The 13136-nt window shown below is 44.5% G+C and overlaps 1 protein-coding gene across 12 annotated transcripts in view; it reads left to right on the top strand.

The window, feature by feature from the left end:
• Positions 1–13136, top strand: part of LOC130392841 (sushi, von Willebrand factor type A, EGF and pentraxin domain-containing protein 1-like) — a 137366-nt gene that overhangs the window by 38790 nt on the left and 85440 nt on the right. For 7 of the 12 annotated variants that reach the window (XM_056603330.1, XM_056603339.1, XM_056603333.1 and 4 more), the window contains 5 exons: positions 2056–2247; positions 2414–2578; positions 5217–5408; positions 5575–5742; positions 12495–12563. In XM_056603330.1, the coding sequence (XP_056459305.1) occupies positions 2056–2247; positions 2414–2578; positions 5217–5408; positions 5575–5742; positions 12495–12563 (786 nt within the window). Of the gene's footprint in view, positions 1–2055; positions 2248–2413; positions 2579–3171; positions 4302–5216; positions 5409–5574; positions 5743–12494; positions 12564–13136 lie in introns of those variants that run through there. The other 5 variants (XM_056603332.1, XM_056603336.1, XM_056603337.1 and 2 more) reach the window with 4 other exon arrangements.

The raw sequence follows: 13136 nt of genomic DNA, 5'->3' as shown, positions 1-13136 counted from the left end.
TGCTTCTTTATTCAGCTTTATTCAGATGTCAGGATCCAAATGACCCTAATTTGGAAGAAAAGCTTCAAAGTAAGGGGATTGGTGAAAATGCACAATACCAGTGCAAAGAAGGCTTCACGCCAACTGATGCTCGTACGGCTACATGCACGGAAAATAAATCGGGTTATCTGGTTATCATTTATGCCTACGTTGTTATTATGCTCTTAAAATTCAAAAATCATCCAAGTGATATTTAAGTGATTAGAGGAAGACTCATGCTTACTAACAATGCCTTTAATGATCACTTATTATGATATTGTATTTATTTTAATGTACTGGGCACTTTCAGGAGTTGAGTGGACCTACACCCCGTCATGAATATATCTATGCATCCCTTAAGTACTCAGCATTTCCTTTATTTTGTCATCCATCTGTATTTGCAATTCTTTTTTTATAAGAAGTATAAATTACATGCAATGCAAAATGTTTTCTCGAATATGCTCAATGTAATCCTCATTGCTTGGCAGGAGCATTGACTGAATGACGGAAAACTCATGTTTTGGTGCTCATAATAGCATTAAATAAGGATGTATGTATTTATATGTTTTAAAGTGACATAATTGTCATCATCTAATTGTAAGTATTCTTAAAGGAGCATTTCACCGGTGGAGACATGAATCTGTATTGAAAGCGGGTCATATATGTAATCGAGTAGTAACATACATTTCTAATTTGGTGCCTTCTTCACAGAGAAAAGGCAGACAGGCTGTTTCCCAATGTGAAGGCTGCAGCCGTGTTAGAACACTTCCTTGTGAGTCGCGTCCTATGGAGATTAGGCTAGAGGGCTGGCTAGAGCGCTGCCTAGCGTTTGTAGACTTCGGGGTTTGGAACGACTTGCTAGTGTGGATGCGCTACTGCTTCCGCTTTTTAATACTGCTCCAACCGGAAATGTTTCAATATTTTAATTGTTGAAATTGTTATTGGCGACAGTAGTTTGTTTAAACACCAGCTACGTACATATTAAAACAAATCAATCCATTAAAAATATAGGCTTTCATTACGTTGCAAAAACTTTGGGAAAAAAGGTCTCTAAGCCAAATTTTTTGCATTTACAGAATGAATCTATAAAAAGCAATACAGCACAAAATATTTCTGAAAGCGTTCAAAAACGTAACTTGTGTAAAGCAATGTGTATTGCTTTCTATCCGCAATTTTTAAATACCCCGTGCAGCGTCTGAACGCAAAGGATTGTGGGCATTTTTGCTTGAAAAATCATGGAATTCTCCAAATCAAAGGGTGCGAAAAGGGTGCAAATTTCCGAGTGTCCTCAACATTGGAACAGTACTTGTAGGCGTTCTCTGATGTAGCGTCCTTAAAAAGATGGTCGTTGAGCATGCGTCCTTCAAATTGGGAAACAGCTAGTGACTTTAAGATGACAACTCCCACAATGCCAATCAGCGTTCACTCCCTGAAGGATTTAGCATAACAGCCAATCAGCGTTAACTCCCTGCAGTCCTGAGTGAATCGCAGCAGCAGGAGAAAGTGATTGTTGCCGTTTTATATAATATTATATAATATATATTATAATATAATATCACGGCTAAAAGCTTTGTGCGCTTCCGGATGATATTATGAATTAAAGACTGCGTCGGGTTCTCTGACTTCTCTGGTACCTCCACAACAACTAAAGTCCTGCACGGGTCCTGCATGGGTATCGGGTACCCTATGGGGTGACCCGCACAATTTGGATGTCAAAAAAAGTTAGGGGCAAGACTTCTGAAGACGTGCTTTTATATGGGCGTGTTACGTTAATTATTGTAATCGTACGCTGGGATTGGTGTGATACGAACGTTTTGTGAATCTCACGTGGGTTTGTCAGATGATTCATCGTAAAAAATTAATAATGCGTTCAGATTTGCGCTCATTCCTACATTTGTTTGATAAATGAGGGCCCATAAGTGGCTGCAGTGTAGGTTGTCTAATTCAGGGCTTTATCAGGCACAGATATCAATATGAGGGCTATTGCTTGCTGGGTAATGGCAATATTAATTTGTTATCCTACTTTTTGATTTTCAGAAGTGACATGTCAACTGCCGCAAGAGAGAGAGAACACTTATCTTGATGTAAATAAGGACCAATTTTTACCTGGAGAAACCGTTTCGGTGATATGCAACCAAGGCCACTGGTTTTCCATTGATGATCAGCAAACCCAGAAAACAATTACTTGTACAAAAAGTGGGGAATGGAATACAGCTGCAGAATGCCAAGGTAGGCAACATTATTTTCGTGCATCAATTAGTTGTAGATGTATAAATATTTATATTGAGATATATCTATATTGAGAACTATGTAGATGTCGCACTGTATGATTTGCGAAAACAATCATGAACCACTATAAGTTCCCAATGAGTCACAATTGTGCTTCTTTATTCAGAGATCATCATATGTCAGGATCCAAATGACCCTAATTTGAAACAATGGCTTCAAAGTACACGATATAGTGGATATGCACACTACTGGTGCAAAGAAGGCTTCAGGCCAACTGATGATACAGCTAGATGCACGGAAAACGGATGGACACCAAACCCACTCTGTAAAGGTATTTTAATTTTTATTGATATGTGGTTTCTTGCATTTTCTAAATTGTTGTACAGGTCTGTCAACGTTCTCATAAACATTGAGCTCTATCATCGACCCTTCTACACAGGGCCAGACATTTTGTAGAGAGACAGCACCACCTATTGAACGTAATGTGACAGGAAAACGACGGAAGTGGCACGCTTTAGCACCGGGTAAAGAGTGATTATATAGTCCAGAATAGGGATGTAACGGTCACCGGTGAAACTGCAAACCCCCATAAAATGGAGTCAATAACAATTACCGTTTTCATTTCGTTATCCACACGGTGGATAACCGTGCCCGCGGTGTGGAAACCTTGTGCTTAAATCCTTCCCAGCGCTTCATCCGAGTCTCCTGAAGTTGCCGCGCAGGCACACTGTGTAGCCTACAACAAAATGTTTTTAATTTTCTTGTAGTTGGAATCATGGCGGAAGGAGGAGACGACAGTGCTCAAGACATCCATCAGCTTTCGAATAGGGATGTGCATTTTTGGCAAAAATACTTGGGATTTGGGAAAACAATCATGAACTACTATAAGTTCCCACTGAGACACAATTATGCTTCTTTATTCAGCTTTATTCAGATGTCAGGATCCAAATGACCCTAATTTGGAAGAACAGCTTCAAAGTAAGGGGATTGGTGAAAATGCACAATACCAGTGCAAAGAAGGCTTCACGCCAACTGATGCTCGTACGGCTACATGCACGGAAAATAAATCGGGTTATCTGGTTATCATTTATGCCTACGTTGTTATTATGCTCTTAAAATTCAAAAATCATCCAAGTGATATTTAAGTGATTAGAGGAAGACTCATGCTTACTAACAATGCCTTTAATGATCACTTATTATGATATTGTATTTATTTTAATGTACTGGGCACTTTCAGGAGTTGAGTGGACCTACACCCCGTCATGAATATATCTATGCATCCCTTAAGTACTCAGCATTTCCTTTATTTTGTCATCCATCTGTATTTGCAATTCTTTTTTTATAAGAAGTATAAATTACATGCAATGCAAAATGTTTTCTCGAATATGCTCAATGTAATCCTCATTGCTTGGCAGGAGCATTGACTGAATGACGGAAAACTCATGTTTTGGTGCTCATAATAGCATTAAATAAGGATGTATGTATTTATATGTTTTAAAGTGACATAATTGTCATCATCTAATTGTAAGTATTCTTAAAGGAGCATTTCACCGGTGGAGACATGAATCTGTATTGAAAGCGGGTCATATATGTAATCGAGTAGTAACATACATTTCTAATTTGGTGCCTTCTTCACAGAGAAAAGGCAGACAGGCTGTTTCCCAATGTGAAGGCTGCAGCCGTGTTAGAACACTTCCTTGTGAGTCGCGTCCTATGGAGATTAGGCTAGAGGGCTGGCTAGAGCGCTGCCTAGCGTTTGTAGACTTCGGGGTTTGGAACGACTTGCTAGTGTGGATGCGCTACTGCTTCCGCTTTTTAATACTGCTCCAACCGGAAATGTTTCAATATTTTAATTGTTGAAATTGTTATTGGCGACAGTAGTTTGTTTAAACACCAGCTACGTACATATTAAAACAAATCAATCCATTAAAAATATAGGCTTTCATTACGTTGCAAAAACTTTGGGAAAAAAGGTCTCTAAGCCAAATTTTTTGCATTTACAGAATGAATCTATAAAAAGCAATACAGCACAAAATATTTCTGAAAGCGTTCAAAAACGTAACTTGTGTAAAGCAATGTGTATTGCTTTCTATCCGCAATTTTTAAATACCCCGTGCAGCATCTGAACGCAAAGGATTGTGGGCATTTTTGCTTGAAAAATCATGGAATTCTCCAAATCAAAGGGTGCGAAAAGGGTGCAAATTTCCGAGTGTCCTCAACATTGGAACAGTACTTGTAGGCGTTCTCTGATGTAGCGTCCTTAAAAAGATGGTCGTTGAGCATGCGTCCTTCAAATTGGGAAACAGCTAGTGACTTTAAGATGACAACTCCCACAATGCCAATCAGCGTTCACTCCCTGAAGGATTTAGCATAACAGCCAATCAGCGTTAACTCCCTGCAGTCCTGAGTGAATCGCAGCAGCAGGAGAAAGTGATTGTTGCCGTTTTATATAATATTATATAATATATAATATATTATAATATAATATCACGGCTAAAAGCTTTGTGCGCTTCCGGATGATATTATGAATTAAAGACTGCGTCGGGTTCTCTGACTTCTCTGGTACCTCCACAACAACTAAAGTCCTGCACGGGTCCTGCATGGGTATCGGGTACCCTATGGGGTGACCCGCACAATTTGGATGTCAAAAAAAGTTAGGGGCAAGACTTCTGAAGACGTGCTTTTATATGGGCGTGTTACGTTAATTATTGTAATCGTACACTGGGATTGGTGTGATACGAACGTTTTGTGAATCTCACGTGGGTTTGTCAGATGATTCATCGTAAAAAATTAATAATGCGTTCAGATTTGCGCTCATTCCTACATTTGTTTGATAAATGAGGGCCCATAAGTGGCTGCAGTGTAGGTTGTCTAATTCAGGGCTTTATCAGGCACAGATATCAATATGAGGGCTATTGCTTGCTGGGTAATGGCAATATTAATTTGTTATCCTACTTTTTGATTTTCAGAAGTGACATGTCAACTGCCGCAAGAGAGAGAGAACACTTATCTTGATGTAAATAAGGACCAATTTTTACCTGGAGAAACCGTTTCGGTGATATGCAACCAAGGCCACTGGTTTTCCATTGATGATCAGCAAACCCAGAAAACAATTACTTGTACAAAAAGTGGGGAATGGAATACAGCTGCAGAATGCCAAGGTAGGCAACATTATTTTCGTGCATCAATTAGTTGTAGATGTATAAATATTTATATTGAGATATATCTATATTGAGAACTATGTAGATGTCGCACTGTATGATTTGCGAAAACAATCATGAACCACTATAAGTTCCCAATGAGACACAATTGTGCTTCTTTATTCAGCTTTATTCAGATGTCAGGATCCAAATGACCCTAATTTGGAAGAACAGCTTCAAAGTAAGGGGATTGGTGAAAATGCACAATACCAGTGCAAAGAAGGCTTCACGCCAACTGATGCTCGTACGGCTACATGCACGGAAAACGGATGGACACCAAACCCACTCTGTAAAGGTACTTTCATTAGGCATTTTTATTGATATGTGATAGTTATATCTGATTTCTTGCATTTTCTACGTTGTTGTACAGGTCTATCAACGTTCTCATAAACATCTCGACCCTACTACACAGGGCCAGACATATTTTAGAGAGACAGCGACTCCTATTGAACGCAATGTGATAGGAAACGACTGAAATACCATTTTAAAAATAAAGGAAGCGAAGAAGAAGAGGGCATGTTAAGCTGGATATTGCAGTTAACATTGCCTTGACTGTGCGATTATGTGATGCCACCCAGTGGATACCAAGCAATCTTCCTATCTTTAAGAAAATTACGGACAGATCTTTGTCACAATAATCCAAATGTGCCTTAAAATAACTTAATCCTGTTGCCTCTTTGACTGAATTAAACAGCAAGCTCTAGCCTATTGCAACGGGGCCTGCCCGTAATTCCGACGCCTCATTGTTCCGACGTCTCAATGTTCCGAAATAGTTCCCATTAGATCGACATGCCACTATTCCGACGGTTCAATGTTCCGAAAACGAAACCCATTGGTCCGAAGGTCCGTTAGTCCGACTTTTCAAAAAGGAGGCGCATTAGGCCGACGGTTCAATATGCCGAATAGGAAAAATAGTTTTATACCTCGCTCGCTCCCTCTCTCTCACTCTGTGTGTGTGTGTGTGTGTGTGTGTGTGTGTGTGTGTGTGTGTGTGTGTGTGTGTGTGTGTGTGTGTGTGTGTGTGTGTGTGTGTGTGTGTGTGTGTGTGTGTGTGTGTTCGTGCCCGTGTTGAGAATTAGACCTCCGCTCTCTGTCCATGGTGCTGCAACACCGTGTCGAAATGAAGTGAAGCGTTGTCTTTTTGCCCTCCAAAATTCATCGTGAACGTGATATGTAGGCCTAGGTTGTATTTTGGAGACAGAGAGAGAGTGGGAGTGAGAGGGAGAGGGAGAGGGAGAGGGAGCGAGCGAGGTATAAAACTATTTTTCCTATTCGGCATATTGAACCGTCGGCCTAATGCGCCTCCTTTTCGAAAAGTCATGTTATTATGACTCTAGTTATATGATTGTATGCATATATAAATTGCATTACTATTATCATTGTACTTCAATTAATTAAAGTACAATGTATTCTACACTGACAATCATCTTCGGTGTTTGGGACAGTCCCGATTTTGAGTTGCGTGTCCCGAGTCCCAGCAATCGACCAATCGGGACGCTAAAATTCCTGGTTTCACTAATGCTCCCATTGAACTGATCTTTATTCCATCATGAACAATACTTGGACTGACGACATGAACCGAATGTCCATTCCCACCTTAAAGGCGTTGCTTATTACAGGGGCAAATCCACAGCAGCAGGCTGTCAGCATACAAACGATAGTTACGTATTGTAACTCTAGATTCTATGAGTATAGGCGCAGCCTTTTAAGGCTATCGCTATTGGGTTTTCCCTAGGCGTGAGCCGAACACTGAAAAATGTGTAATCCCCGCCCACCAACAGTGTGGGCCTCAATTACGTCCGCAGACCGCACATATAAACGTGCGCGGGCGGACGTTCTGCTCCTAATAAACAGCTTTTCTTCAGCTAGTTAAAGGTCAATGAGGCCGACACTTAAAAGGCTGCGCCTATACTCATAGAGTCTAGAGTTACAATACGTAACTATCGTTCTATGTCGTATAGGCTTCGTCTTTTAAGGCTATCGCTATTGGGTTAAAAGGGCAAAGCACGATATAGTCTATGCCTCATTGGTCCCGATCAGTACCCGAAACACAGCTACATACGCGCTAGTATCATGCGTCAGACGTAGCATAACATACGTCATGCGTCTAACGGCAGCGAGCAGCTCTAATGTGTCTGATAAGACACAAGAGCTCTCAGCATGAATATTTGACTCCACCTCACATTGTTTAATATGCGAGGGGAATAGTCACACAATCACACTCACTCTGACAAAGCACCTAGAACTGAGTGTGTCATAGAGAGGCGCGACCTGTCTCTTAGGTAAAGCCTAATAAAAGAGCATGGGGAAGCCCAGGAGGCACAGCAGCCTGTGCCCAGGAGGCAATATCCTCCATAGGCATCCCTCTTTGCAGAGCGACAGAGGACGATATCCCTCTGGTCTAGTGAGCTCTGATAGTCTCAGGCGGCCCTGCCCCTGCTGACACATAAGCCTGTGTGATAGCATCACACAGCCAATGTGACAGCCGTGGTTTCGTCAGGGGGAGGCCCTGGGAATGTTCTCTGTAATGCACAAATAACTGTTGAGATTTGCGCAGAGCCTCCGTGCGCTTCACAGCGCGCGTAAGGGGCAAAAGAGATGGGCTGTTGCCTCCTCCTCAGATTGATGAGGAGGGAGAGAGAAACCATTGAGTGTTATTACTCTCGATCTGAACGTGCTAGTAATACTCTTTGGTGGCCGAACTGCCGTCTCCTTGTATTATAAGACAAGAAGGGGCTTCAGTGAGTGCAGACGCAAGTGGCCGACACAAAATTGAGGGGCACCCGGTCAAGAGGCTCAAATGGGGCTTTAACCAGTACGCGCAGCACCACTGCACCAGTGTTAAATCCCATTGTGGAGTGAAAGAGCGCGTCACGGGTCTCTCTCTCCTCACACCTTTTAGGAAGTGCTTCATTAAGGGGTGACTAAAAACAGTTTTATCCCTGAAGCCTTCGTGGCATGATGAAACAGCAGCCGCGTATGTTTTAATCCTGCTAAAAGTCAGCCCTCTTTTCATCAGTGATCTGTAGGAAAGAGAGCACACGCGGCAAAGGGCAGGAGATGGGATCACAACCCCTGACCGTGCACCATTTCTGGAAAGCTGCCCATTTAGCCGAGTAACAGGCTCTGGTGGAGTCATCTCTGGCACCCTGGATGGTCCGTACAACCTCCTGGGAGAGGCCGAGACCCTCTAGGCGCTCGCGTTCAGCGGCCAGGCCCAAAAGCGCTGGCCGATCTCTGGGTAATCCATGATTTCTCCCCCTGCCTGTGAGAGAGCGTCTCGCCGCCATGGGAGTCCCTTCGGCTGCCCCGAGAGCAGACGCTGGAGGCAGGGAAACCACAGTGCACTCGTGCGTTGCGGTGCTATGAGAATCATATACAGCCGCTCCTCCTGGACTCGGTCCAAGACTTGGGGAATCAGAGGGACGGTTGGGAAAGCGAACAGGAGTGTGTTCGGCCACGGTTTGTGAGCGAACCTTCCCAAACTCGCTCCGTATCTGATTGATCAGATCGTGGTGAGGAGTCCAGTCTCCTGGTTGGGGACCCCCCCTCGACATTATGTCAGCCCCTCTGTTCAGGACACCGGGGATGTACGCTGCTCTGATGAAGAGCAAGTGTGTGTGCGCCCAGCATAACAGATCGCTATGCTCAGCAGCTGTGCCGAGCGCACTCCCCCTTGGCGATTTATGTATGCTGCTGTCGCCTTGTTGTCCCTGCGTATCATTACGTGTTGATTCGTCAACATTGGGGCAACGTTTTTACACACTGTAACACTCGTCTGATTGTTAACATGTGAAGCGGCCTCTCCGCAATGCATTTGTTGAATAGGGCTAGATCGAAATCACTTTTTTCACTAGAAGCTGCTGGAGCTCCACCAAAAGTGACAGCTGTTCACCCTTGGATGACAGCGTTGTTTCCCCAATCCCGTTGAATCGTGGCGGAACAGAGGTAGTTGAAGGGTGTGACCCTTGCTGATCAGCCTGTCCATCCATTTGGCCAGGGTGCATGCGTTCAGCCATTCCCAGTAATGCTCTGAAAGCGGCTGTGCAGCCTCTTGTTTTGATGCGGCTGTCATGGAAACGAGCCGCGCTTGGGCCCCTGCCGCCGTTGCGAGGGGAGGAGTCCTCCTCGCAGCCCATGGGGGGCTCTCCCCGAAAGGGCTGGGTGTGTGTCATTAGCAGAGGCATGCCCTGCCTGCTCAGCTTGTGACAAGAGTGTATCTTCCTCTCTCCTGAGCGTTGGGATGCGAGGAGGAATAACACTGTGACTGGGCAGCAGACTGCTGACACTGTGAACGAGCTGCGTGTCATTCGTAGAAAGAGAGCTCGTTTTAGCAGCCGTCTTGCCATATGTCATGCCAGGCATGATGTGGTGAGGGGAAAGTAATGTAGGGCTTGGTCTATCAATAATACAAGGTTTATTGACGGCCTGCCTATATGTTGTGGGAGATGCGTGTGAAACAGTTATGACCGGGCCGATAGGCTCCGGCGTTAACTGTGTGGGGAGAAAACAGCCGTCTTTAGTAAAGAGGTGTTTCTTGCTGTCACACGCTTCTCCCTCACCCCGTAATAGCCGGTGCTGGTGAGGGGGAACATCGCCCCATGAGCCTGCTGCCCGAGGCCTTTGCTGGCCGCTCGCTACAGGGTTTATTCACGGCCTGCCTACATGTAGCGGGAGATGCGTGTGAAACCGTCATTGCCGTGCCGATAGGCTCCGGCGTTAACTGGTGTGTGAGGAGAAAACAGCCTTTTTTAGTAAACAGGTGTTTCTCGCTGTCACACGCTTCTCCCTCGCCGGCGCTTGTGGGGCGGGACATAGCCCCATGAGCTCGCTGGCCGCTCGCCGCAGCCTGCGATGGAGGCGGGAGGGGCTGGTAAGCCTGGGGGTCAGGAGGAGGAGCTGCCGGCGACACCGTGACACCGGCGGTTTTCGCCACGACTGCCTGTTCGGCCAGACGATGAGGGTCAGCCGCCATGGTGGAGATGTTATGTGCCAGCAGGGTGATGTCATTCATAACAGCCTCTTGCTACATCATACACTCATGCGCTCTGTCTGTAAGCTTGGCCGTGGGGCAGCGGTCGCTGAGCCCCGACTTCACTCCAAAGACAGCACACACAGCGGGATCCAGCGGCGGTAAAGCCCTGTAACCCCGGTCTGTCAGACCCTCCGTCTTCGTGACCTGGATGAATGTTTTCACTGGGGCCCCGAGCTTTCCGGGCTCCGCCGCAGCCCCACTGAGGTACGGTCTGATGGCAGGAAACATTGGCCAGATCGGGTCGGGACGGGAGGGGCGTGTCGCGGCCTCGAGCCCCCAGATGCCATGCAGCTGGTCCGGGCGTTGGGGGGCCTGAGGCATGGGCACCGCAAGACCAAGGTTTGCGGCTGCCCTGGCGATAATGCCCGGTAGCTCTAAGTGAGGTGGCGGCAGAGACGGGCAATGGTGCTGCCCCGGGCCTCTCCATTCGGAGAGGGGAAGCCGGGGGAGACGCCCCCTCCTCATCGTGGTCGGAGTCGTCCGACTCCGAGCTCACAAGGAGAGAGAGGGCATCATCGAGTGGGACAGTTAAGTCGTCGGCCCATTCAGCAATGGCGGCGGCAGTGTCGGCTCTGCGCTGTCTGTCGTCTGACGGCAGCACCGCACAATGCCGACACAGACAGAGCGGCGATAGCGCCAAGACGGCATGTTCATGCCCAAGGCAGCCCTCGCACACCTCATGGCCGTCATACGGCAAGATGTAACCCGTGTTACATGTCTTGCAGATGCGGGACGTCTTCGAGTCCATAATATCAATTTATATACTTCAGTATGCTACAAGATCGTCCTGAAGAAAATGGGAGCAGAACGTCCGCCGGCGCACGTTATGTGTGCGGACTGCGGACGTGATTGAGGCCCACGCTGTTGGTGGGCGTGGATTACAAATTTTTCAGTGCTACGGCTCACGCCTAGGGAAAACCCAATAGCGATAGCCTTAAAAGGTGAAGCCTACACGACATAGAATCGATTTTGGAGCAAATTCACTCCTCAAACAAAAATGTGTGGCTAATTTGAAGAGCGTTTGTCTCTGTGTTGAGGTCATGCAGCAAATTCAGCAAATTCTTGCAGCAAATTCTTTAAAAGTCGTTCTGCAGCCTATACCGTAAGACGAAAACTTTCGAAATGTTCAGGCATGGTTACCAATAACTCCCACTACCCATAAATCCAAATGTGTGGTCTTGACTACAAAGGTTAATTTTCCCAGAATTTCAAAGAGATTTCAGGTATATGCTTTTAAGAAAGCCCTTAATTCACTTGAGAAATGGGTGCTTGGAGTTTTCTGGATGTTGTATGCTTACCAATAGACATTTCGACCATCTTGGGGAGAAGCTGTGGGGAGAAGCGCCATAACATCATGGCCACCAACAAAACTCTGCAAAGATTGTTCTTGCTCCGGCTTTAATTTATCTATTTTCGGCAGCGATCCCACAACAGACCGAATAGCTTCTCTCGTATCCTTCTCCATTTTCTGCCTCCGAGTACAACTGAAACTGGCGTGCGACCTAGACGTCATCGTTCTCAGCCACTCCCTCTGTTCGCTGATTGGACCGCCAGAAATCTGGTTTCCATTGAACGCATTCATATTAAGCAGACCCAGACCTAGTACTGAAGTGAAATGAAAATTGAGCGGAAGTAGGTAGGTGGGCGGTGCCAGGCTAAGTCATATAGGCCTACTCATCTTTTATCAACAATACATTTCTTAGCATTATTTTACATCTTTAAATATATATATACATATATATATATATGTATACACACACACAAATACAAATAATCACTTTTGGCCAAAACTGTTCAAGTCATATACTCATCTTTTCTCAATAATTATCAATTTCTTAGCAATATTTTACATCTTTATGTGTATATATACACACAAATACAAATAATCACTCTTGGCCAAAACTGTTGGCCATTTCTTCACGAGGGATAAATATATCTATACATCTAGGGGCTCAAGCAAGATGCAACATCTAGTGGCTTGAGCTGTAGCAATAATAATATTCTGTTTATAGCTAATGGAGCTGAGCTGGAGAAGGTGGAGCCTACTGTCGTGTCTGGGTCCAGTGCAACAACCACCGCAGGTGAGGAGCACTGCAGCTGTGACCCACAATAGGGACGTTTTATTATGTGCATATTTGTTATTTAGCTTGATGTTAACTGGGAAGTACAGTTATATATATCTATTATAGACGTTTTCCCATAAGGAACCTCGAGAACGCTTTATATTAAGGCCCTTCTAATAAGCCTCCAAATGACCCTTCTTTGAAGTGACCTCTCCCTAGCAGATTAATAAATGATTCTGCACAATACTCGTGTAAAAATATCTCAACAACATCTGCTCAGCTGGCTACATGCACGATAAATAGATCTACACCAAACTCAGTCTGTGAAGGTATTTTCACAGGCGACTTTTATGCATTCAGTAACTTATTTACTTGCATTTTTTAAATTGTTGTACGGTTTTCTATTGCGTTGTAATTTTCTGTCAATCTGCTCACAAACATTTTGTAGATAGATGTAGAGACACATTTCCAAAGTCATTGCTAGTCATATACTCATCTTTTATCAATAATAAATTTCTTAGCATTATTTTAGATCTTTTTTTATATATATATATATATATATATATATATATATATATATATATATATATA

The sequence above is a fragment of the Gadus chalcogrammus genome, chromosome 12 (assembly GCF_026213295.1).
Source record: "Gadus chalcogrammus isolate NIFS_2021 chromosome 12, NIFS_Gcha_1.0, whole genome shotgun sequence".
Lineage (NCBI taxonomy): Eukaryota > Metazoa > Chordata > Actinopteri > Gadiformes > Gadidae > Gadus > Gadus chalcogrammus.
The sequence above is the reverse complement of the archived record's forward strand: the minus strand, read 5'-3'. Positions and strand labels throughout refer to the sequence as shown.